Source organism: Seriola lalandi, unplaced genomic scaffold, assembly GCF_002814215.2.
Source record: "Seriola lalandi dorsalis isolate HSWRI2012SDOR001 ecotype SW California unplaced genomic scaffold, Sedor1 jcf7180002054942, whole genome shotgun sequence".
NCBI lineage: Eukaryota > Metazoa > Chordata > Actinopteri > Carangiformes > Carangidae > Seriola > Seriola lalandi.
This window is the reverse complement of record NW_019525493.1, coordinates 1,034,063-1,059,848: the sequence shown is the minus strand read 5'-3', so window position 1 is coordinate 1,059,848 and position 25,786 is coordinate 1,034,063. Positions and strand designations below refer to the sequence as shown.

At 39.6% G+C, this 25,786-nt stretch overlaps 2 protein-coding genes across 7 annotated transcripts in view; both read left to right on the top strand.

Moving 5' to 3' along the window:
• The window catches only part of mboat2a (membrane bound O-acyltransferase domain containing 2a), a 40,410-nt gene extending 28,266 nt beyond the window's left edge, over positions 1-12,144 (top strand). The window contains exons 4-13 of the mRNA XM_023393738.2: positions 427-522; positions 1,745-1,800; positions 3,374-3,428; positions 4,509-4,695; positions 5,382-5,574; positions 6,133-6,236; positions 6,334-6,398; positions 6,771-6,903; positions 8,128-8,279; positions 9,603-12,144. Of these exons, the coding sequence (XP_023249506.1) occupies positions 427-522; positions 1,745-1,800; positions 3,374-3,428; positions 4,509-4,695; positions 5,382-5,574; positions 6,133-6,236; positions 6,334-6,398; positions 6,771-6,903; positions 8,128-8,279; positions 9,603-9,783 (1,222 nt within the window). The 3' untranslated portion in view covers positions 9,784-12,144. The remainder of the gene's footprint in view (positions 1-426; positions 523-1,744; positions 1,801-3,373; positions 3,429-4,508; positions 4,696-5,381; positions 5,575-6,132; positions 6,237-6,333; positions 6,399-6,770; positions 6,904-8,127; positions 8,280-9,602) is intronic.
• A 1,170-nt stretch (positions 12,145-13,314) lies between these two features.
• kidins220a (kinase D-interacting substrate 220a) overlaps positions 13,315-25,786 on the top strand; it is a 45,216-nt gene continuing 32,744 nt past the window's right edge. For 5 of the 6 annotated variants that reach the window (XM_087170276.1, XM_087170275.1, XM_087170274.1 and 2 more), the window contains exons 1-14: positions 13,315-13,468; positions 17,688-17,846; positions 19,080-19,178; positions 19,905-20,003; positions 20,984-21,082; positions 21,581-21,679; positions 21,944-22,042; positions 23,300-23,497; positions 23,667-23,765; positions 24,024-24,122; positions 24,563-24,661; positions 24,867-25,044; positions 25,185-25,349; positions 25,587-25,766. In XM_087170276.1, coding sequence (XP_087026402.1) covers positions 17,715-17,846; positions 19,080-19,178; positions 19,905-20,003; positions 20,984-21,082; positions 21,581-21,679; positions 21,944-22,042; positions 23,300-23,497; positions 23,667-23,765; positions 24,024-24,122; positions 24,563-24,661; positions 24,867-25,044; positions 25,185-25,349; positions 25,587-25,766 — 1,645 coding nt within the window. In that variant the 5' untranslated portion in view covers positions 13,315-13,468; positions 17,688-17,714. Of the gene's footprint in view, positions 13,469-15,425; positions 15,501-17,687; positions 17,847-19,079; positions 19,179-19,904; positions 20,004-20,983; positions 21,083-21,580; positions 21,680-21,943; positions 22,043-23,299; positions 23,498-23,666; positions 23,766-24,023; positions 24,123-24,562; positions 24,662-24,866; positions 25,045-25,184; positions 25,350-25,586; positions 25,767-25,786 lie in introns of those variants that run through there. The other variant, XM_023393730.2, reaches the window with a different exon arrangement.

Here is a 25,786-nt window from a genome sequence, read left to right as displayed (position 1 = left end):
CTAGCTAGCTTTGACTTGGGCTGACTCTGCAACAGCTTTGTACCGCAGGCTTCAGGGCCACTCTGTCTTTGGTGTTCTGTTGAAAGGTTGTGTTGTCCTCTGTCTTCAGCCACTGACAGAGACACATTATTGGAGCCTCCTCTTCCCTTTTGTCCAATCTTTGACCCCCTCCCCTTTCCATAGCTCTGTGCCGTTTCCGTGGCCACTGTCTTTTGTACTGAATTGGAAGTACAAAAGATTTGCTTTCTCTCCTCAGAACTGCAAAATTAAAGGTCTACATTGTGTGTATCAAGATGAAAAGCTCCATACCACTGTGGAGGTTAAATTTCTGACAATAAATGCATCAAAATGTCATAGTTATTGAAGTGTCACCTCTGGTATTTATTTTTGATATTATTTCTCCCTTTCTTCTTTTTCTCTGTACAGGTACTGCTTCATCGTGACGCTTGGCTATCTGATCTTGTGTCAGATCACACGAGTCTACGTGTTTGACTATGGCATGTACTCTGCAGACTTTACAGGGTAAGCTACACTCACAACACATAGCTCTTTATAATCAATTGGTTCTTAATTAAAAACTGAAGGCCTCCCCGATGTGAATTTTTAACCCAAATGGAGCACAAAAGATGCTATAAAGAGAAACCACCAGTAAGAGTCGGGGGAGTCTTGCATATGACTCAGCCAGTAACAGTAACAAGAGCTTGTCACACTGCTCAGCTGTGTCCACAGGAGGACGTCGATAGGGACTATAGTTCCTTGTGGTTGGTTCCCACTCCTCCAGACTGTCTGACAATTCAAGCAGACAGCCTGCACTCCCAGCAGGGTGGGGGTGGCTAGTTGCTAAGCAACCTTATGCAAACCCATACTGGCTCTGCGAGGGCAGAGATTTCACTCTTTCAACCACTGTGTCTGCTGTCCCTCTGTTTTTCTCGAAAATGTCAAATTCACGTGTTTTTCAAAATGTCAGTGTCACCCTCACAGTCAGATGTGCTTTATTCTACAGGACCAGGTGGTCTATAATTTTTCTTAAAATTGTGAAGAAATGTTATTAAAAGACCAGAAAATCTGTGGCCTATTGCTTGGTTAACTTAATGCTGCCACCAGCAGTTTTCATGCATAAAAATAGTCACGACCTTGTACTTGCTGATGCAAGTATCAACAGAAAGGTTTTATATATCTAAATGCGGGCTAAAACACATAAGTTCAAACAGAGCAACATCATACATATCCTGCTTTGATAGAGAATGGCTTTATTTAGTCGGGAGGAAGAGAGCTGAGTAGCACAGGACTGGAATGGGGCCTAAAGACAAGAGAAAAAAAGAAAATAGCTACAGGAAGTTAAAAAGGGCCTTCAATTATCCTGGAGGAAACTTCCCATTATGAAGATGCTACTCCAGCTGATACCATTACCACTGTTACTGGATACATTTTCATCTAAAGCCATTAGTTATAAGCCACAAAATATTTCCAGTCCCTGCCATACAAGACGCAGTGATACTGACTGAATATGTGTGGAGTAGCAGATTAACAGGAAAATGTTTTGACTAAACCAAAAACAACAGACAATGAAGGTCAAGTATGTAATAACAATATTTATGAGAAAATGTCAGCTAGTTTAGAAAAAACGTGAATAGAGCGATGTTGTTTGTATGTGTTGAGTATGAATATTTGTTGTAAAGAGTGGAATGGGTTTGAAGTTCAAATTGTTAACTGACCCATTTCTGTTTTAATTCTTCTTGTTTAGGCCAATGATGGTTATAACACAGAAGATTACCAGTTTGGCATTTGAAATACATGATGGTAAGACAAGTGTCTCTAAAGTGTGTGCGTTTTTAGTGTGTGTGTTCTGTGTGCAAAAAATAAAAAGGAAAAGAAGTGACATACACAACAGAAGTGAAAATGTCGGTTCAATTCTCTTCGGAGTTTAAAAGCAGATCACATGGCCACATTTCCGAACCAGTAGTCACTTCTGACTTCTCTGAACCAGAAAGAGCATAAACACAGTTATGTAATGGAGCAATGACCAAGTATGCACTCCCTCCCTCCTTCCCTCGCATAATGTTTAATGGCTGACTTTGAACACAAGCTGAGTGTTAAAACTTGATGGCAGTCTTTCAACCATTTATTACAAAATGCACAAACCAAACCAAGGTATGTGTAGTAGGCCAATCACGTGCCGTGGAAATACTGTAGCCCCTCTGACTTTTAATTCAGAGCGGCTTTAGTTGACGTGCACAGGGTCCAGTTTATCTTCCACTGGCTGACCTGTATTTCACACGGTCTCGGCTTTTTGAAGTTAATGGAGAGTTATAACTGAAGCACCACATGCGCTAATGAGCAATAAATAAAGATGGAGACTTGACACCGGGGTTAAAATAAGCAAGTGTGATCAAGTATCAGAGGCAAGGAGAGGCTTGGAGATGGAGAGGATGATGAGAGTCACTCACAGCTTTTTAGCTCCACTTGGAGTCTTAAGTCCCCTCAGGATATTCTAGACTGAACACTGTCAGCAGCTTAATAACAATTCCTATATTGGTGTGTGTTGGTGGGTGCATGCATGTGCATGCACTGCGGAGTAGTGTAGTCTTTTAAATTCTGTTCAAATCACTGATTGTCCTTGCAACTGTGACTCTAATGAAAAACTAAGAATGTAGTCCTCATCACAGCCTCACACCACTCTGCTTTTTATACTGACACACACTGCATTGTGTTTTCATACAGTGAAACACTTGAAGATGCACCCCATGTTGCCAGAGCTGGCCATGAGTGTTCAGTCTAATGAGCTCCATAATCGCAGGTCCTCATAAACAAAGAGCAGACTGATTAAAACAAATTTACTCAGATGAATTTAGCCCAGAGAATAGAGCCGACATTTACAAACCTTGTCGCTAATAAAGGTAACCGCTACCTTGGGCCAAGATTGTCCTCTTAGAATATTTATCATTTATGAGGCCAACACAAACACACAGAAAGAACAATGGAACAGCCGGTGTTAGATGATGAGTCCTTATGAGGTTATGCACACAACAGCCTCCTCTTCCTGTTGCATCATCTCTTACTTTCCACTGTTTGCTCTCCCCCTCTCTCTCCTCTCGCTTACTGCTCTCTCCTAACTCAGCTGAATGAAGCTGGTATTATTTACATTATTAGGGCTATTCACACATATCCTTGCTGGCCCCTGAGCCTGTGTGTTGCAAGGTAGCTTTGCACGCAATACCCACAATGCTTGAATGTCATCACTTGTCATTTCTATGCATTTAAATTCAGTGTTTTGTATATGAATTAAAATAGGTGTGTGTGTGTGTGTGTGTGTGTGTGTGTGTGTGTGTGTGTGTCTGTCTGCCTGCCTGCCTGCCTGCCTGCCTGCCTGTAGGTTTGACAAAGCGGGAGGGGCAGCTGACTCCCGGTCAGAAATACCTAGCTATCAGGTATGTGACTCAGGTATGTTTTTACTGCTTCAGATGACGTGTTAATTCAATCAGGGTGAATTAAAGAGTTGACATGGTTTTAAATTAGCATTAATGAGCTCAGTCTGAAAGAAATCATGCTCTTTATTTTAATAAATGCTCCATCGCTTTCATGCGTAGAACATCACTGCACTGCTCCTTTTTCAGATTCTCTCTGGTGCTGTCAAGCGGTTGTTAGGCACCCGGTATCTAGGAAACAATGCATTTACTATTCTTGTGTGATCTCTATTGTAGGAATGCCCGTTCCCTCCATCAATCCTGCATTATAACCGCAGATTTTTTCCCCCCCTAATTGTTAGGATTGGAGACGGTAGTTCAGCTGATTTGTGGAGAGAATGCAAAAAAAAAAAAATTGTAGGATTTGAATAAGGAGATGAGTTGCTGCTGTAAGTCAACAGGGACTTAATATGTGACAACAGAGCTGAGACAACATAGCTGAACACAACAGAGATAAGAGACAGGGCGTAGAACAGGTCTGACATAATTCTCTTATAGCCACAGAATAATTTTCAGTCACAAAAAAACATTCTAATCTTGGAAATAACACAGTAGATGCAGTGTATCTATAAGGCCCCAAATATGAGGCACTAAACCCTTTGCTGGGCTGCTGTCAGTCAGCTGCAAACTCAGAGATCTGCTGGGAAGAACTAAAGGGGAAGGTGGGGAATTAGCAGTCGAAAGAAGAGCTCCTGTTCAGCCAGTTAGGTCGCTGCCTCACCCAGCAGATTAATGTTCGCCAGGGAAGGGTAACAGACCACAAAATCTCCAGAGTCAATAAAAGCACTCAGAGACCTCCCTCCTGGTTTCTCTGGGGGCTGGTAGTCATCCATACATGTGGTATTTCGTCTGGTATGCTATTACACTGTATTTTAATTGATGTCTCAGAAAGAAAGGATTTGGGAGTGATACTCTAAGGCTTGAATCCCTGTCAGTCTTAGATTGTTGGACTGGACTGTTTATGTGAAACTATGTAATATTAAAGCTATGAAAAAAAAAAAGTCTTATTATATATTGCTCCTGTTTCTCCCTGTGGCCCTCAAGTCGGATGCCCAGCTTGCTGGAGTACCTGAGCTACAACTGTAACTTCATGGGCATCCTGGCAGGGCCCACCTGCTCCTACAACGACTACATGGCCTTCATTGAAGGCACGTGCTACCAGCCACGCCACCAGGAGAATGCCAACGGCAAGGAGAATGGGAAATACAAGCAAAGTGAACCCTCACCCAAGGTACAGCAGACAGGATTTACAATAAATACACACAGTAGAAACAATCGCGTTTTTTTTTTTTTTTTTTTTTCGACATGAATAGAGGTGCATGCCTCAGGTGAAGTCTGCAAACACTGTGGTGAAATAGACCCACATTTTGTGTTATGGTATGCAAAATAATACTCCAAAATGCTTTAAACCCTCAACGAGAGTACTTGAAATCATCATGCGTTGTTTTGATATTGCAAAATGGGACTTTAAACTATGTAATTCTCTTTTAAGTGCATATTTGGGAAGGCCCAGAGTAGTTTTAAAGAAGCCCAGGCTAATTATAATGCATTTGGTTTCTTTTAGAGAAACAGGAAACTAAGACTTTATTCAGAATTTAATGACCCAAATGTCTAAACCTCAAGGTTATTTCTGTATTCTTACTGCACAACGCATTAATAATTTAATTACACTCCAAAATTTGAGTGTTTGTCTCATAAGAGAAAGGAACCAGAGTCAAACACAGATGCTGCTAAATATAAAACATGACAGGATGCTCAAGGTCTTGAGTTAACCTCGACTTAACAGAATTTTTAAAGCACAAGTGTCATGTCTCATAATGTGGTTATTGTTCTTTTTTTGAAAACATTGCAGTGTAACGAGTTTTAACTGGACTGATTTATTTGTATTTGTATCTCTGTCCTCTCCTCTCTACTCAGAATGACGTCATCTCTAAGCTGTGCACCTGTGCCATCTCGCTGGCCATCTATCTGTCTCTGTGCAAGCTGCTCCCGGTGGAGCACTCCATAGACGACGACTTCGTCAGCTCCACACCGTTCCATCTTCAGATTATCTACCTGTACCTGGCCATGCTGGCGCTGAGGCCAAAGTACTACTTTGTTTGGACACTTGGTGAGTTTGGTGTGACTTTATTAGCAGAGTGCACCACCCCACCCCCCCCACCTCCACTTATTGATATGAAGATATTTTTTGTTTTTTGTTTTTTTGCAAATAAAAATGTACAGGTATTGGGTATCAGTAGACATTGGCAGCACAGTTCAAATTCAGTGAATTTAGGGATGAAGCAGAACTAAAGCTTATGTGAAATTTATATGGAGGTGTTCCCGCTTTTGGTTGTTGTTTAATGCCTCTGCTTCTTTGAGTGGTATGAACTCACTGAGCTGTTCTAGGTTCAGAGAGTTTGGTTATTTTTAAAGTAGCCCGTGAGTTGCCTAAAAAAGAAGTCCAAACTCTTATTTAACAACATTTCTTGAAGTAACAGTGCCATCTAGTGCTTAACGGAAAACTACAGCTCTTTATTCTTTCCCATGACAAATCCATGTGATGCTGCGTCTCCATCTGTTTCTGTCATTACTTCAAAAACTGATGTATTCTAAGGATGCATAGCTGTTGTCATCCTTCACTGTCACTGTTATAGCACTCAGAAACATTTGTCGCTCTCTCCTGCAGCTGATGCTATCAACAATGCCGCCGGATTTGGCTTCAATGGATATAACAAAGATGGCTCCCCACGGTGGGACCTGATATCAAATCTCAGAATTCTGGACATTGAGGTTAGGCTCTTTTCATGAGATCTATTATATATTGATAAAAGCCCCTTTCAACTAAAGCCCTTTAACTTAAAGTATATTGTTTACCATCCAATTTCAGTTTGCCACCAGTTTCAAGATGTTCCTAGACAACTGGAATATCCAGACAGCTCTTTGGCTTAAAAGGTAATAGCCTTTCTCAGTATTTGTACAAGGAAGCTCTTGCTGTTGTGGGTTGTTCACTTATCATCATAAATGTATAACGGATTTGTGTATAATCTCAGGTTAAAGCTTGAATGTTTTGATTTCAAAAATGTCAAATGATTATTTTATAAGTATTTATCTTCATTATTAAATACACAGAAATCGCAAATTCCCATTACAAAAAACAAACATTTCTGACTTATATTACAATCCATAATGTGATTAACTTTGATGACAGCTTTTGTATATTTTTTATGAACAGTGGCTAGAAATCTGCAGTGAAACTTTTCATTTTTATGTATTTATTTATTTTTCTTGAATTGATGATGTGTGCTATGTCTGTCCTATCCCCAGGGTGTGCTATGAGCGCTGTCACATCAACCCCACTGCTGCCACATTCCTGCTGTCAGCCATGTGGCATGGGGTGTACCCCGGCTACTACCTGACCTTCCTCACTGGCATTGTCATGACCATGGCTGCACGTGCAGTGAGTACACACACCGTGTCTGTCTATACAGTACCTATTGTTGGAGCTTTTCCTGCCAGATTTAACGAAATTGATAAAAATCTAAACTCTAGAGCGGTATCTTGTGCTCTTGCGGTTTAGGAATCCCACATTTGTTGGAGAAATTTTGCCATGAAAATTGATTTATTTGTTTTTCCTCTGCCCTGCCAGAGTGTAAGAGCTCTTTAGAGTCACCACAGCTACTTACGCAGACCAACAAACATGCTACAAAATCCCTCTATGGAAAGTAAGGGGATAATGATAAAGTAGGATACCGCTTATACCTCATTTTAAGTATGAGGCCATTACCACTAATCTTTGCTAAGCCAGACCTCTTCACTCTGGTCTTGTGTAAGAAGGAGCCAAGAGGATATTTATGTAGAGGCAGTGGAGTGTCAGAGGAAACACACTTTTATTCTGGATAATCTACTTGGGAAGGTTTGATTAACTGGAACTCCAGCGCAGTAACATTTTGTTGTGCAGGTGAGTTGTTGCAGGGACATTCTTCTTCTATATCAAGAGAACAACACAGAGACCCCTGACCCAATTACTCCATTAAACTACTGGCCCCATCGACGCTGACATGTTCAGAGATAAATTTCTCTCAAGAGTTACAAGATGGAAAATTACAGAAAGAGACGGATAATAAGCAGAACTAGGCAGTAATGCCTGCTGTCATGATAGCTTACAGTAATTAGGTCAGTTAGCTCAATTCAAGTTTAGTTAACTGTACAGTGGAGTGAGTGGAATGCTATGTTAAAAAACAATGTAAGATGGAGGCCATCTTGGAATATACCAACCATCCTCTCCACAACATTCTGGCAGGAGAGAGAAGCAGCTACAGCTGAGCAAACGTTTCATCTCACTACGCTGCAGAACAGAGAGGTTCAGGAGATCCTTTGTTCCCACTGCCAACAGGCTATACAACACCTCAGCCAAAAAAAGTGGACTAATCTAATTATTATTGTTTATTTATTATTAACTGCTTTTATTATTATTATTATTATTATTATTATTATTATTATTATTATTATTATTATTATTATTATTATTATTATTATTATTGTTGTTGTTGTTGTTGTTGTTATTATTATTATATACAATGAGCTAATGAACACATGATTTTCCCCTAGGAGATGAATAAAGTATCTATCTATAGATTATGTTTAACTTACAGGATGTTTTTTTTTCTTTCTTCTCTTCCAGGTAAGGCACAACATCAGACCGTACTTCCTGGTCTCTGACTCGTACAAGTGCATCTATGATGTCATCACGTGGGCGTGTACTCAGGTTGCCATTAGCTACACAGTGGTGCCATTTGTCCTACTTGCTGTGGGACCCTCGCTCAAATTCTACAGGTATGTGTGTTTGATTGAGCTGTGTGTTGATATTGATACTGTTTGTTGATTTGAGCTGTATTGCTGACACTGTGGAGTCCATTAAACTTAGTATCAGAATACGAGACAAGAAAACTACGGACTTGTATAGGAAGTTGTTCGCACCCTTGTTGTGTAAAATAATCATGAAATCTGGCTTGTAAATGAAGTCACTGCCTACAGTGTAGAAATGAATACTTTTTCATTAACCTGGTTCCCTCTTGTTGGCTGTAACAGGCTGTAACAGTTAACGAGACAGCTTAATGAGCGAAGGATGTGGAAGATTGATTGAGGAAATAAAATGAGCGGCATTAACGGTGCTCGGCTGCTGCCATGAAATAAAGCGACAACAATGGCCAGTGTCATTCAGTGGAGGACTGCTGTTAAACTGGCACGTGGCAGACTGACAGGCGGTATAAAACAGAGTCATTAAAGGAGCAGGGAGGTGGAACTGTGAGATACAGTATATATACTGTATATATATATATATATATATACTGTATATGTGTGTATGCAATGCTATCTGTGGGTATTGTTTAGGTCAGTAACATAATAAGCATAATAAGCATATCTGTATAGTGTGGTAATGGTAAATGTCTGTCCATATGTAGGTTAGTTTGATAGAGAGCGGTCTTGTCTCGTTCCTGTGTCAGCAAAAAGTAGCTTTTTAGCCACTGCTCTTTTCCTATGGCTAATTATGATGCATAGTATGGGTTTGTCCATCCCCCCACCTTTCTCAAAGCTATTACAATGTGTATATTTTATTCATTTCTGTCCAGTGAGTAACAAAACCACCGCCATGCTAGCGGCTTTGTGAGGTGGCAGCATTAAGAACACTGCTAATGCTACTACCAGCATGCTAATAGTAGGGTTGCCACCTTTTATGTGAAAAAATAAGGGACAGGGATTTGGTTTTACTTGACATTACATTATTCACAGCACTTTGAGGACATAACATGAATGAAAATATGGGACAAATTGCGTCCCGTATTGATTCAATACAGACGCAGCATTTTATTTTCAAATACGGGACGATTCTGTATTATACGGGACGAGTGGCAACCATAGCTAACAGACACTGAAACAATGACATCAGGCAGCTGTTGGGACATTTCAGTTTGGATCAAAGTGGTGGACTGACCAGCCCTTCAGACTGACATTGCCATCCCTAGATCCACTTTGCTAGCCCCACTAAAAAACTGACATACAATTCTTTATTCTGCACTCATACTCTTGTTTCATTCTGCTACCAATACCTATAATGAACTGTGTTGAGCTAATTCTCACTTTGGGATGTCTGTGCAGGTCTTGGTGCTTCTGCTTACACCTACTGTGTCTGCTGGTGGTAGTGGCCCTCCCTGTCAAATCGAGACGCGGGCAGGTTAAAGAGCAGCAGGACGGCCTACAGAAGGACAGCCTACAGGACAACCAGACAGAGCACAACAGCACAGACAACAACTGCAACCAGAAAGATAAAGCCACATGAGGCTCGGGGCGGTGACGCGCAGTCCCTTCAGCAGCAGAAACACTGAGACGAACTACAAAACCACTGAGAGCTAGAGTGTGGCGAGTCTGTTTACTTGACAAAAGAACCAAATATCGGACGCTCTGAGAATCCTAACAGACAGAAAACACAACGTCAATGTCCTGTCAAAACTTCCAGTAGCAAGGATGACAGCAATCACACTTCTGACATGGAAAAGAGACCAGGATGTAACAATGGCCACGGTGTAAACTAATGAGTGATAGTGGTTACTTTACATTACATGAGTGGAAATGAAGACTTCCAAGCTGCCTTAAACCCTCTATGTACTCAGATATGATGGCACGCTACAAGAACCTAAATGCAGTTACACCATTGTGGTGTCGGGTTGTACAAAGAGAATAGAAGTGCAGTATGTGGAGGGTTTTTGTCATTGTCTGGATACAAGCCTCTGTTAGGTGGAAACGAAAAATGTGTTCATGTAAAAGAAACATAACCTTTATCATCAGCTGCCAATTTCAAACAGGCCTTAGGATCCTCAAAACATTGTTTGATTTCTGTCTTTTTTAAAATCTTTATTCTAAGAATTCTCATTGTACGCGTTTTGTATTTAGATGTTTGTGACAACACTATTTGAAAGTCATTCTTAATGATTTTTTTTTTTTTCTTTTGGAATGAATTGAGTGAAGAATTCAGATTTCGTCCATCTCCAGCAGTGGACGAAAAAAAGGCACTCCAGTCGCTAAATGGATTTCTATTTCTTTTTATATTTTTCATATCTGCTGCTCTTTTGACAAACATGACTCATCAGATAAATGTGCGTTTCAAAGGGAGTTTATTTACCCTGTCATGGTTTCGAATTTTTTTTGGTTTGTTTTTAAGGATTTCGGACTTGGGGTTCAGTGGTGTGATCTTTTTTTTTTTTTTTAAATGTGTTCATATGTTTCACACAACAGGTTTCCTCTGGGTTCAAATGTCTTGCCTCTGTAATACTGTAAGTCTCCAAATCTATTTCATCAATGCAAGTCCTAAAGAATTACACTGTATGATTGGTGAAACACAGTGGGTTAACATCACTGCTGAACACTTGTACAGTTTAATTAATTGTCTGAGGAGGCAACAGAAATCTAATCAGATCACCACATTCACTGGGGACTTATTTAATTGTCATAAGGTTTTGTAGCCATAATTATCACAAACCAAGTGAATGTAAAAGAAAAGTTTCCAAATTCATGCACAGTTCATGATAGCACATATTGTATTCAGGCTATAAATCTTGTGCAATTTGCATTTGTCTGTGAGGAAATCTGATAGGGTTATTTATGTATGTGACATAATAATATTGTACAAAATTCAAAGACATAGACCGGCTGTTGTGGTAAATTGTCTTATTTCATATTGTGTGCTCTTATGTTAGTTTAGGGGATGTTTCAGGGTGCATTTACTGTATGGTTTAGAGACACTGGTTCCTCATGTTCTTTCGGTCCATGGCTCACCTTAAGCCTTTCAAATCATCCAGGTTACTCTTTCCAACATGCAGCAGTTCAAACGGCCGCTCCTGTGATACTTTACTGTATCATAAGACACCTTTAGGGGTTTAGTGAAGAAAGTGTGGTGCAGCGAAGGCAACCTAAAAAGCACCTAACTGTTGTTTAAACAGTCAAATGACACATTTTTATGTATCTGTTAGAGCAGGAAATAGTCTGGGAATTTCAAGCCCACAATATCATAAACACTTTGAAGTTGTGCTTATTATTGTTTTCTAAAAAAAAAAAAGTCAATAAATTAAGTTGGTTTGGTGCATTTGTGTTATATAAAATAATAACAAAGCAGCAGAGGTGAGCTTTGAAGTATGGACCTCTTTCATTTCTTTTTAAGACTTTCTAACATTGCATATTCCTGCCATAACTGTGTGTGTGTGTACCAGTATTCATGTGATCCGTACATGTCGATGTGGTCTCAAGTAAACTATATTTGTAGCCTGGGCCCTGTGAAGGAGTGTGTGGCCCACCTAAGGGAAAGGGATGTCATACTACAAACATAGCGATTATTGCACTGCATGGCCACCCAAACCAGCAGATCAATGCAAACTGCTCCATACGTCCAAAGTGCCAAATCATGAATGGCGCATTTTTTTTTTTGTGTGTGTGCGTGTGTGTGCGTGTGTGTGCGTGTGTGCGTGTGTGTGTGTGTGTGTGTGTGTGAGAGTGTGTGTGTGTGAGGTAGTATGTGTGTGTGTGCGCCTGTGTAACATAATGGTTATTTTTGTGTCAGAGGGAAATTTATTGAAAGATTTGTATAACAGTACATTAAAATTCTGATTTATGTGGCAAAATAAAGAGAAATTATTTTTAAACACTAAAATGACATTTGAAATTATGTCTTATTTATGTCCAATAATAGAAATTAATATTTCAAGTATAATGACTTGAAGTGACTAGATGTGTTTTTTATGTGTCACTGGTGAAAATTAACTTTGGCATTAACACCAAATGCAAAAACTTAGCTTGTGCTTATCCTGTTATGATCCGTCAGAATGTATCCTGTGAAAAAAGCTTATGATACTTAATTTTATGGTAAAACAGGTATTTCATTTTGTAAACTTTAGGTTATTTAACAATATTTCAAATTGTGCCATAATGGTGTTCTTAACAATACTTTCCCAAATACTGCAAACAGTATGGAAAATTATCATTGGCAATCACATTTACACATGTTTATGACAAAAGAAACATCTGTAAAGCTAAGCTGATTTAGTGTCAAACACATTTAAAATTGACTTTAAATGATCATAATTCAAATCATTAGATCCAATATAGAGTTGTGGCCTCAAAGACATAACAGGGTATAAGTACCTTTCATGTGTGTTTGTGGTACACCCAAAGATGCCGAAGAAAGTGGGAGCACCTTTTTCAGAATATGTCCTTGGTTAGCACCGTATTGTAATAAACTGGCATTTACTTTTAGGTTAATCAGTCATTGTTCAATATAGGCATAGAAATAAAAGGTTTAATAAGACCACAATACTGTGATACAAATACTCCATAATGATCAAAATTTGAAGTTTTGATTGAGTAAAAACACAGAAGTATCATTGGCAAAATGTACTTGAAATAATAAAAAAAGCCACTGATTATGCAGAAAAATTGCATTTTTTTTTAAAATCACATTAATTAAATGTGAATGTTGTATTATTTTACATGATAGGTTTAGATTAATCAGATTGCGTTATGTATAAGCAGCATTTTACTGCTGTAGCTGGAACTCATTTTATCTACTTTATATGCTCTTGGGTAGTTTCATGTACTGAAAAATAATTATATTATTATATTTATTATATTATATTTTTTATTATAATTAAAGGTATTTAAAATCTGAATCAGAAAAGTAACTATTAACTATAGTGCATCAGGATTGAACAAGATTTGAGAATGGGCACTTAAGTATCATCCACAGTAACCCTGTCAGGTGGGGTCTTTACTATAAAAGTTGGGGGGGCACATACTACGCCACTGTAACCAGGGGTAGTAGGAGGTGGAGCATTACTGTAGCAGCCAGGGAGTAGCTGCTAAACACTGCTCTGTTCAACATACAAGCCAAGAAGCCACAGTATGACATGAAAAAGTACGTTTGACGTTATCCTCCGGACTGGGAAAAATACATACGTCTACAGAACAGCCCGTCCTAGGTAAGATTACTTAAGTTTGTACGCTTTTGTACTTTTAGAGGTGAAAAAAATAAAAGACCTGTTGGAGAACTAGCCTTTCTGAGCTAACGTTAGCCTGTTAGCCGTTGGGAGTTAAGCTAGCTTGTGTTTTGCTGTTGCTTCCTAGTGACAGTACTAAACACAGGAAGTCAAACTGCTTGTAACATGCCCGTCAAAACCTGTCTATCGTAAACCAGAAAAAAAACCCAAAATATATTATTTCTTTCCTTTCCTTTGTCTGTTCACATTTGAAGCCATGTGATATGTGTGTGTCATCCAGATGTTTACTTTTTTTTGACAACTCGAAGACACGCAGTCTAGAGGAGGGGCGGCTGATTTGCGATAACGTTAGGGGTTTTTGTTACAAATTTTAAAGAAAGTTGCAGATACAGTAAGCAAACATGCTGTATAGACCCGCACCATGTTTATCACCTATTTGTTGACACTGTGTCTTGGCTGGCTGTTTGTCTAGACCTTTTTCTTTCTCTCCAGCAGCCCCTGTGACCAGGGACTTGTTCCAAGTAGTAGGTTTACTCAGTAAAACCCAGAGCCCCCTCAAAGTTGTTCTTTTTAACGTTTTCCAACAACCCTGTGAACCTGTTTTTTTGGAGCAGACCCTGGTACGTGTCAGGGAAGTCAATCCTCAGATGTTTCATACCCACATGACAGGCCTCAAAGAGCTGATTGGTTAAATTTAGAGATCCTATCCAGTGTTGCCTCCTAAGTTCATACTACCTACATTTGTGTGTATTCAGATAATGACCTAGCTGACTACTGCTATTTATTATGATGATATCTAGTGGTCTGTGTTTTTACATAAATACTGGACTACATCTGACCCAAAAGTAGATCTGGACAATTCTGCATGTTGATGTAAATAATACTAATACGCAGTGAAACCAGACAAGAGGTTGCCTGGGGTTTCAGTTGCCCTAAATGTATTTTTGCTTTCCTTCTTTACGGTTATGTGACAAATATTTCAATGTTTATTTTAGTGTTTTAGCAAAAAGCAGCAAATGCCTCAACCTGTTTGCTTATCATATCACTTTACTACTAATTTCCTTTTTCAAAATTTCTTCCTGTGTACCTTCTTATTCTTGTGTGTAAATGTATTCTAAAAGCACAGCCTTCTTTAAAATTGATCTGCAACATTTTTGATAACTGATGTGTAATTTTCTCAAGGAGAAAATCATTTTGAAATCAAACATGCCGCCAAATTCACCATTTGCAACTTTTCAACTGTGAACATTTGTTCGTTTGCATATAATTAACAGAATATATTTTTTGTTTTTTTGAAGATATCAGCTTGGCTTCAGGATAGTTATGATATATGCCTGTAACTATTTTCTGACACTTTATTTTACAAAGAATTTATCAAGAAAGTAATAGTCCAAATAATTTATTATGAAAACTATTTTCTTAGTTGGAGCCTTACTCTAAAGCATTCAACTTATTCATAAATGTCAGGGCTTTAATCAAAAATATTGTGATATTTATTTGAATTTATCATTATTTTCCTGCCCATCTGGAAGGTTAAGATGGAAAACAGTAGTGGATATTTAAACCAAAAAAGCTGGAGTGCACCAGGATCAGTTTAATATTTTGGCTTTAACTGATGAGCTATTAAATCATTAAAACACACTCAAGTGAATACAGTGATAATCTGCCAGAGATAGCTTGCCATTAATATATACGCCAAATGTTACTTTATTGCATCACTCATAAAGTGAAATCACCCAAATTAGGCCAACATCTTAATCGTCTCTCCCCTTTTATCTGTATAAATTGGTGCCGAGCCAGTGCATGTATTGAATGGAAATCTGGTCGCATGTGTCTATTGTGCTGGGAAGAGATGGGCGTAGGCCAACCCCCTCATCTAATATTCCGCCTGGAGTGAAGGGGGGATGCTGAGCGTGAGCCTGGCAGTGCTTGTTGATACAGTGTTTGAGTGAGCAAGGGAGAGAAGAAAAGATTGGTGTTGAATAGCCAAATATAAGTTTCACCCTACACCAAGGTAAGGTTATTTTTATCTTTGTATGTTTTATGTGCTTTTTCTTAGCGGCTTTAATTATTATGTTTTTACTTTATTGTTGTTTTGTCTCTGCTGGCTTTTACTGGGTATGTGTTGTGTTAAGAGGATGTGTGTGCTCCCATCTGATCATTGCTCAGCAGAGAGAGAGAGCTAAATGTTTACTGATTGGTTCTTGGTGGTGTTATCGTCCACCCATTGTGCTGAGAGACGAGGAGCTGAGGAGGGTGTGTCAACAAGCTTCACTGTAAACAAAGGATTTTTTTTTCACTTAGGCATGACACTGTGTGATATGGGAGAACAGTTATAGGTGGTCCCTGACTGAAGAAACAGGGTCAGAGTTTAGTAATAAAAAGAAAGAATATGGAGATATTCATTGATTGGCAGCATTGAATTTGACTGAACTGACTGTTTTGGGCCTTTGTACTGACAGCCCAACAGGTATGTGACATTTGAGCATTTATTAACTTGAGCCTGAGCTGCTTGTCTCAGGGATTATGGTGAAATACTGAGCAGCTTATTTGGTAGTCTTAATGTGAAACCCATTGCTGAGACAACTTGCAAGCCATGAATGCAGCTGATGAATTTTTTGTCATTGTGGCAGGAAGTAAGGCTGACCATGATGGAAGAGCCCAACTTGATGAATCATTAATGAGTTTTTCATCGATCGACTGAATCCCTAATACACCGAAAGCAACCACATTTGAAAGGGTTTTCTTTTGTTAGCTTGTACATACATTACATTAAAAGTCTGGGACTCTTTGTCAGGAGATCTTGCCTGAATAGAGGAGGCGGTCACTGCAAAATTGTTACAAAAATGTAATTTGTAAATATTTCTGATGAATTCCAACTACATTGCCAGTATTTTGCTGTGAGTAAAAAAAAACCTGGCCCAGTTGCCTGCTTAAAAGGGGTTAAAATGACTCAGTAAATAGAGGAACATGATCGTCTACGTCTGGATTTAAAATAATTCTATAAAATGGTGGAGCCTAATTATAGATAATAAGTGGGCCATTTGCATTGATTTATCAGATGCAGACAGTTACCCAACTGCATCTTACTGATATTTTTCCATCAGTGCAAGGCAGTTGCAGTGAAATACTGTGCAACTGCGCACCTATTTTACTTTCGGGCACTTTTCTTGTTTAGTGTACACAAGTTTCACAAAGTCCAGGTTCAGGCAGTGGAGGAGGGTAGACCTGAAGTTGGTCTTGATATAATTGGACCACACAGTCGAGTGCATCAATTGTCCAAGTCATTATTACTTCAAATACTTCAGAGGAAGAAAGTTTAAAGGCTATTGTTTGTCTTCAGTGGTATTGGATGACCTGGTGCACTTTCTTAAGCGGAGCGATGTGATTGCACCGCCTTCATTATACTGAGCAGATAAATTTCAGTTCATGTTTTCAGCATGAGCAGGCAGACTGAACTGAACTGAACTGGACTGAACTGGACTGAACTGAAGTGCCCCTGTTAGCTCCTGTTTTAATGAGCGCATGTTCAGTGCATTGTCATAACGTAACCTGATTTAACATCCTGGCAGAAAAAGTCTTTAAATTACCACTGAGCCAGACACGTATACAGCATGTGTGTCGTGTCCCAAAAGTTGAGGATTTATTTGTGGTGGTTTTTGTGGTCACTTAATATGTGTAAGTGTGTGGTTTGCAGATGTGCCTGTACAGCAAAATTACACTCTCTCTACCTTTACTTTAACTTTTGAAAGGACAGAAAATTCAAAAAAGCATAGAAATGCTGCACATGGAACTGCATACAAACACACACACACATATACTTGTTCAGTAAATCTACATTAATACAGCAGAATTTTCATGTATTTATTTTCTGTCACTGAGAAATGTGTTGTTTCATATGTTTTTGTAAAGGTGTAACACATTTTTTCCTGATTGTATTTTGTAATGTTTATAGCTGGGCTGACTATTGTAACATCTTCTTTTTTTTTTGGTTTGTATGAGTTAGTCTGTGCGTGTGAGTTGGGTTTGTTTACTCCATAGCATCCCTTCAAAGACACACCACACCCTCTTCCTGACCATGATTTTAACTTCTCTGTTTCTCTCTCAGTAGTGTCGTGCAGTTAGCTGTTCTGGCCACAGATATTGTTGTTGTCCTTTATATAATGTTTGTGCTAATCTGCTTTCCTCTGGCTTTCTTCAGTGGTGTGCAGGTGTTTAGCACTCAGCCATGGATACCACCACCTCCCTGAAGATGACCTCCCTGGCCGTCCAGAGTCTGTTCAGTTATGTGGAGGAGGAGAACCTGGCTGCCATCAAAGCACATTTGGACAAGTTCAGAGATGTGGACAGCAGGAGCGATGTAAGTCAGCCGTATAACAACAAACCCCCTGTTGGCTCAGAATGTTTATTTTAGGGATAAGTAGGCATTAATCAGAGTCTCTGTAGGATCATGTAACAGGTGTTTTGTGGGAAAAGGAGTATTAGATGTGTTATGATGCTGTAATGGAAACGATGACATTACTGAAAGTGATTGTGAAGCCATTTACAAAGTGAAGCTACAGTAATAAATCTTCTTAAGGTTAATATTTTTTTTGGCTGCGTATGAATTACAGTGCCTACAAAAAGGAGATACTTTCCTGGAAAGTTTTCATGTTTCATTGTCCTAATTCCTTTGGATAACTTTGTAGAGATCCCTTTTGTCTTTTTCTGAATCAGTGTCAAAAAGCCACATGAAGTTCTCTTTGATGCAGTGTTGTAAACCAATAGAACATGAAAACTTCAAAGGGGGGATAAATACCTTTTATAGACCCTCTGTACTCATAGAAAAACTTAACACTCATATAATGTACCCTCAAAGAAACAGAGGGAGAGTTTTGAAGGCTTTGTGGAAAGCCAGTAAGTCAGTAGTTTTATGTAACCATAGCCTGATATAGCTTATTATTATGACTCATAAAAGCTTATCAGTGATCCCCATTATTGCACTGGACGTACTGCCTGACCTTTCGTTTCCGTGAACATGGGTACTGTAGTTTATTTTCATGCCAATGCCACATACAGCATTGCGCTGCTATAGATACTACCGAACTAAATCCCCAACTGATAATGGCCCCCAGCAAATGTTTACTCCTGCCAGAGTGCATTAGCTTAAAACTACAGATTTAAGTGTTAAAAAAAAAAAAAAAAAAGTATATTCATGACCTGTTTTTATATTTATGTATTCATTAGGAAGGAATGGACTTGGGGCCAAAAGCCACACACAGGCTGGAGTGGAAATTATTGAGATCAGCACATTATTGGTTTTGGTCTTTTCATTAGATTTGTTGAGAATAAGAAAAACATTCCGCAATGCTATACTTACCCCTTAACCTGACTAATAGAAAAGCAATACGTAGGCCATATCTCATCAAGGGATTGAATATCTGGATGTCATACACGGTAGGATTAGAGTTCAGTCATCAAATAGCATCACCATCTGCCTTTTTTTTTTTCCAGTGAGTTCTCTCTGAGGGTTACTGAGAAAACAGTACAGTTAATTAGCTTGTGTAAATCCTTATCACAGTTTGAGTTGGTTCCCTCTCTCTGCTTGTTTCAGAATGGACAGACTCCCCTGATGGTGGCAGCAGAGCAGGGCAATCTGGAGATAGTACAAGAGCTCATTAGGAGAGGAGCCAACGTTAACTTGGATGATGTTGTAAGCATGCATACACACTCGCATAACATCTCAAACTGCCTAATATGAGCACACCCCTACACACAGGTACATGTGGCATTGTTGAGATAGTGAGAGCACATCAGAGTTAAAGCACGGGTGAAAAACAATGTGGTCTTTTTAACCACATCATCCACTTGACAATGAAGACCGTGGTGATGTTCCATCTTGCTGAAGTCACCACACTAGGATTTAGTCCTCAGCTATTATGAGCCATCATGAGCCATAATGACAACTTATTACACAATTCTGCCTTCACTCTTTTCACTAAATGACAGGATCCACTGGCTGGCCAACACCCTGTGTCTCCAGAAGCCAGCCTCCTCACGCACACACTCACGCATGAATACGTTCTTCCACTTAAGCACACGCATGCTTGCTCACATACCTCTCATTAACATCTCACATTCATATAACCTGCTATTACACCTGGCACACTCAAACTTGTGCTCACTCTTGCACTAACGCAGAAGAGGAAGGAGTAGCATCACATGTTGTAATCACTCTTGTCTCTCATGCTCTACTCTCTGACACTCTTGTCTGTTCATGCGACATTGTGTACCCATGAGCACCTGGTACGACCAGCTGGTAGGTACAGTGCTTTGACCATTCCCAGGACGTCCTGTGTAAAGCTCGGACAAACATTTGTCCAACTGGATTTCGAGTCTGATGGGAGTTCGCACGGTGACCAGTTGTCTCTGTGTGCAGGACTGCTGGACGGCGTTGATCTCGGCAGCTAAGGAGGGCCACATCGAGGTGGTGAGGGAACTGTTGGAGAACAATGCTAACCTGGAACATCGAGACATGGTGAGAACACAAAAGTCTGCTAAAACTTTAAACTGACCATTAAAATGTAGCATTTAAACAATTTGAAGTATAATAAGTTATGATATCATGATTGTACATGCACATTCATGGTCTCTATTCGGTGTGATGACCCCAGTGCTGGTTGAACAGGATGGTCCATTAGCCTTGAAATGGTCATAAAATGAAATTACTTTCTGTGTGATGGCTCCTCTCTAGTAGTAATCCATTTACTGAGGTCTGGTTGTCTCTGCACGGGGCAGTGATATGATTTAGTCACTGGATACAGAACTGTCAGAGGCAGACAGTCGTCTGCCGATCTCCTCTAGCAGCTTTTCTGTATGTTCATTAAAAGACCATTGGGAACATGAAGATGAGATACACATATGTATTACTGGTGCAAGCATTTCCCATTCAAGAGTTAATGTGCATTTCCAGCAACCAAAAAGCAATTCTGCTGAGTATTTGCCATCAGTAGGTAGCATAAAAGATGCATTAGAATACTATATTGGCACTAAACGGTTACAGGTTTAAATGACATCAGACTTGTAGAGTTGATTTTAAATTTGTAGCCTCTGTAATGTTATGGAAGTGACTCGGGACATTAACTGACTCATTGCCGTGCAAGGTGTGTCTAAGTTGCACAGGACAGATCACAGCAAGTCATCACAGTGGGGTTATAATAAACCACACTGTGGACACTGTTCACTCAGTGGAAAGTGTGTCACACCAGCTGGAAATAGCACATTTTCCGACCACAAAATCTTCTTAGATTTGACCTATTCTGTAAGGCTTGTATTTAATAATATTGTTGCTCTTACACCTTATTATAATGAAGAACTGATAATTATATGTCCAGATTATTAAACATACTGAATGCAGAGGTAGACATGAGCAAATCTTCTCTCCCCATGTGTCCTAGTAATTTCTCAATTCAACTTAACTGTATTGTGTGTGTGTGTGTGTGTGTGTTTTCTACTCAGGGGGGTTGGACTGCTCTCATGTGGGCAGCCTACAAAGGTTGTACAGATGTCGCCGAGCTGCTCTTGGAAAAAGGGGCCAACCCCCACATCACTGGTCAGGTACTGAGACTGGTCACACTATATTTCCTTTAGCACCATTGGTATCTGTGTTTCATTTATGTCTGCATTGAAAGTTACACAGATAATATTTATGTTTACAGAACATGACATATTTCCATCTGTTAAACAGGATAGGTTTATACCACTCAATCTAATCTCAGAAAATAGTCCCTCAATAGGATGTTTTGTGTAGTTAAGAGGTGTTCACATGATGTGTTTTATTCTGATTGTTTACTCCACATAAATGTGATGCAGTGTTTCAGTTCACTGGCTGTAAACTGAAAATTGTTAGTTGTAAATATCGGTAAACATAATTTTATAGTAACAAAAACGCAACACAACCACAGCCCTGCTCCGCAACTGCACTGTGTGATACCTGCCCCATCATTTGCTGCTTCAGTCATGTGAGGTGGCTGAAAGTGCCAGTGTGACCTTACGCCTGACACTGATCATTAGTTACTGTCATGGTGACTTCACCCCTGTCCTCTGCCCCAACAGTACAGCGTCTACCCCATCATCTGGGCAGCAGGTCGCGGCCACGCTGAGATTGTCCATCTCTTATTGCAGCACGGAGCCAAAGTCAACTGCTCAGACAAGGTAACTACATACTGAAAGATGTTCATCATTTACTTGTTTTTAATTACATTGAAGATGTATTTAGTGATATGCGCTGAAAAGATTCCAGTCCTTAGGCCTATATCCACCCTCCAGGCCCCAAATCCTTCTCCCCTCTGCCTTTCTTTATTAGTGTTCCTTCAAAATTATTTACAAGTCCCTGTGTTACTTGCCTAAATCATCTCTTGCCTCATGTCTCACGCACTGTCTCATGCACTCTAGTTTATTTTCTTCATTTCTTTGCAGTATGGTACCACTCCTTTGATCTGGGCAGCCAGGAAGGGCCACTATGACAGTGTAATGCACCTTCTGGCCTATGGAGCTGATGTGGACCATGAGGGAGCAGTAAGTGGATTGTAGATTTCTATTGAATGGTTCTTTACTATTTGAGCGGCTTCCCAAAGTTTGACCTTTTTACACACTATGCATCCTCTCTTCCTGTCTTTCACCCCTTTATACTGCCTGCTCAAGACTGGACGTCTGTGTAAAAGGGAGAGCCGGCATGGCGCGACACAACACTGATGTGTTACATGTCACACCTCTGATTCCAGAACACCGGCATGCAATCTAAAATCACACACTGGGGCGGCATTATGCTGGTTTTGTTTTGTTCACGATAAACAAGCAAGGCCAGAATAATTAGGAGTCTTCTTAACAGTGTCTAGTAAATTACTTTGATTAATAGTCAAGCTGCAATTAAGTAGAACTGCAATTTATAATTGTAGTTTACATAATTATTGATAATAGACTCAAACAATATTGATTATTAATAAAGTAATGATTATTATCAATAATTGAAATGATTCTTAAACATGTCTGGAAAGTTTGAAAAGCCTTTAAGAGTTGGAGGTCCGGAAAAGTAACTTATTTTAGTTTTTGAGTGAAGATGCAGTAATTTGACATGACAGTGTAGTATTTGACAGTTTTTACTGAACAGTGGTAACATTTGATTTGGCAGTCTGAGCAAGTACCTTAACAGCAGGTCTAATTTTGTCTTGGGCTCACTTTGGGTGCTATGACACACAAAGCTGCCTGTTCTCACCAGTGTGGTTTTCACACAATCAAGATTTAATGCGGCAAAGCGCCACAAATGTGTCAGTGAACTACAATATTAAATAATTGATCGCACCTATGACGCAGCACATCTGTGCTCCTTCAATTCATGTTGCATCTGGGCTGATGCAAACTGAACGATGCAATAGTTTTATATGTGGCATCAATAATCAGATGGAACTGTAATAGCTAATGTTGCAGAGCAAGTAATTCATATGTGATTAAGAGACTCTAGTGCCTGGATATAATAAATGAATTATTGGGCTCGCTAAATGAGATGTCAGTGCTAAGTTGTCATTAAGCCTGTAGTGTCTCCCAGAGCTGTTGAAATAAACTGTCAACATGTGGGAAATACAGTTTGTTGTGATCAGCCATAAATGATTGAACATCTGTCATTTGAATGTTTGAACATTAAACAAAATCTTTACACCCAGTCAAATAGTGAAAAACATCTGAGAAATGTTAGGGTTTAGAGGGACCCTCAAATCTGCGAATGACTCCTCTCTGTGTTTTTTTTTTTTTTCTCTTTTTTTTGTTTGTTTTTTTCAGAATTCAATGACGGCTCTGATTGTGGCTGTGAAAGGCGGCTACACAGAAGTTGTCAAGGAGCTGTTGAAGAGGAACCCGAATGTCAACATGACGGACAAGGATGGCAACACAGCCCTGGCTATTGCTGCTAAGGAGGGACACACTGAGATTGTACAGGATCTGCTGGATGCTGGCACCTATGTCAATGTCCCAGACAGGGTGAGGCCTCCTCACCTTTTGCATTACCAGCTGATGTTTGACACAAACAGGATCTTTTAAAATGGTGGATATGATATACAATGTGATACATTTACAAAAAATACATTTCATGTCTCTCTCTGTGTCTGTTTTTCCCTTCTGTGCCTCTTTCACAATCTCTCTCGTTCAGAGTGGAGAGACAATGCTGATTGGAGCAGTGAGAGGAGGTCATGTGGAGATAGTCCGAGCTCTGCTGAACAAATACGCTGATATTGATGTCAGAGGCCAGGTGGGAGTCCTGTCACGCTATTATCGCTGGTTTATTGATGTTTGAAAGCAAGCAGGTGGCCTTCTTGTCTTCTGTGTGAAATGTCACACTGCTACTCAATACTGTTAATTTACCTCTTTTTTCTATGGGTGAGACTTGCACAGATGTATTACTGCTATATTAACAGACACATTGTGCACGGTGTTACCAATTTTTGTTACCAGTTTATTTTTTCTAAGTTAAACAAGCTAGTAATTTGCCTTGTCCTTTCAATGTCAGGATGGAAAGACTGCCCTCTACTGGGCAGTAGAGAAAGGCAATGCTACCATGGTGAGAGACATCCTGCAGTGTAACCCTGACACAGAGAGCTGCACAAAGGTAATGCACATTCAGGTGTAAAAGAGCAATATGCAATCGCTCTTATCCTTTGAATTACTTGGTTGCTGCCTCTCAAGGTTCCATGCGTCTGTCTTTATTTTTCATGATTTCTCATATACTGTACTGTGATCAAATTTTACAGTATTTGTGCATTTGCTATAGTTAATAAAAAATAGACACAACAAAAACCTGTTGTTTCTGTAAAACCTGTAAAAATACTGATCAAAGATACAGGCAGAAAACTGAATATTACCCCATAAAAACCTACCCAAGTCTTTCTTTCTTTCTGAAAAACTATTGTGTGAAGGGTGTTGTATCTTTTTTCAACTGTGTAGTGTTGGATTAATTGTAAATATAAGGGTCCAATGTGTATAGACTCTAATGTACAAAATACATTTTAGAATGAATATGATGAAATGTTGTGCGTCTTTGTGTTTTAGGAGGGAGAGACCCCACTTATCAAAGCCACAAAAATGAGGAATATAGAAATAGTGGAATTGCTGCTGGATAGAGGAGCCAAAGTGTCTGCGGTGGACAAGGTACTGTTTAAAACACTCTTGCACATATCTCACACGACTCACACTTGTATAGAAAACCTTCATAACATCATAACAATACATTTTTGCTGTTATTTTTCTGGGGGATTCTTCTTTGGTCCACTATTTTTTAAGTGATTATAAATAGTTACTTTTCAGATTTTCAGCAGACAGAAAATAATCAGTTTGTTTTTTTTTCTTCACACAGAAAGGAGACACGCCCCTCCATATTGCCATCCGAGGACGGAGCCGAAAGTTGGCTGAGCTGCTGCTGAGGAACCCCAAAGATGGTCGCCTGCTTTACCGCCCCAACAAAGCTGGAGAGACACCATACAACATCGACTGCACCCACCAGAAAAGCATCCTCACACAGATATTTGGAGCCAGTATGACCCATATCTACTTGTTATTTAGAAAAGCATGTGTGATAAATTGAGCTAATTTGGTTCAGAAATCAGAAAACGCTAAGCTGCTCTGCTTAACTTCTCTCATTTTCTTCACCACTGTTTATTTTTTTCTCTCTCAGAGCACCTCTCCCCCTCGGAGTCAGATGGAGACATGTTGGGTTATGACCTCTATAGTAGCGCTTTAGCAGACATCCTGAGTGAGCCCACCATGCAGCCACCTATCTGTGTTGGATTGTATGCTCAGTGGGGCAGCGGCAAGTCTTTCCTTCTCAAGAAACTGGAGGGTAAGTAAGCAAACAGTATTAAAAACTGAATTCAACATAGATGAAAAGTGAGGAAGTTCCTTTTTGGACAATGCCTTTCCTCAGTTTCTTCAACCCCTCTGTAATAATTTAAGTAAAGGGTTTGTTTTCGTGTTACTTCATATCCTCACATTGTGTACTATATTTTGATCTGCCCTTATACTTGATCATCTGACTTGAGATTCTTTTTTGACTTCTTTTCCTTCTCTTTTTTTATAGATGAGATGAAGACATTTGCAGGCCAGCAGATAGAGCCGCTGTTCCAGTTCTCATGGCTGGTGGTCTTCCTCACATTGCTACTCTGTGGGTCAGTGGCTGTGGTCCTGGGTTTTACTGTTGATCCCAAGCTGGCAATCGCTGTCTCCCTCAGCCTCCTTGCCCTGCTCTACATCTTCTTTGGTGAGAGGACAGAATATGTA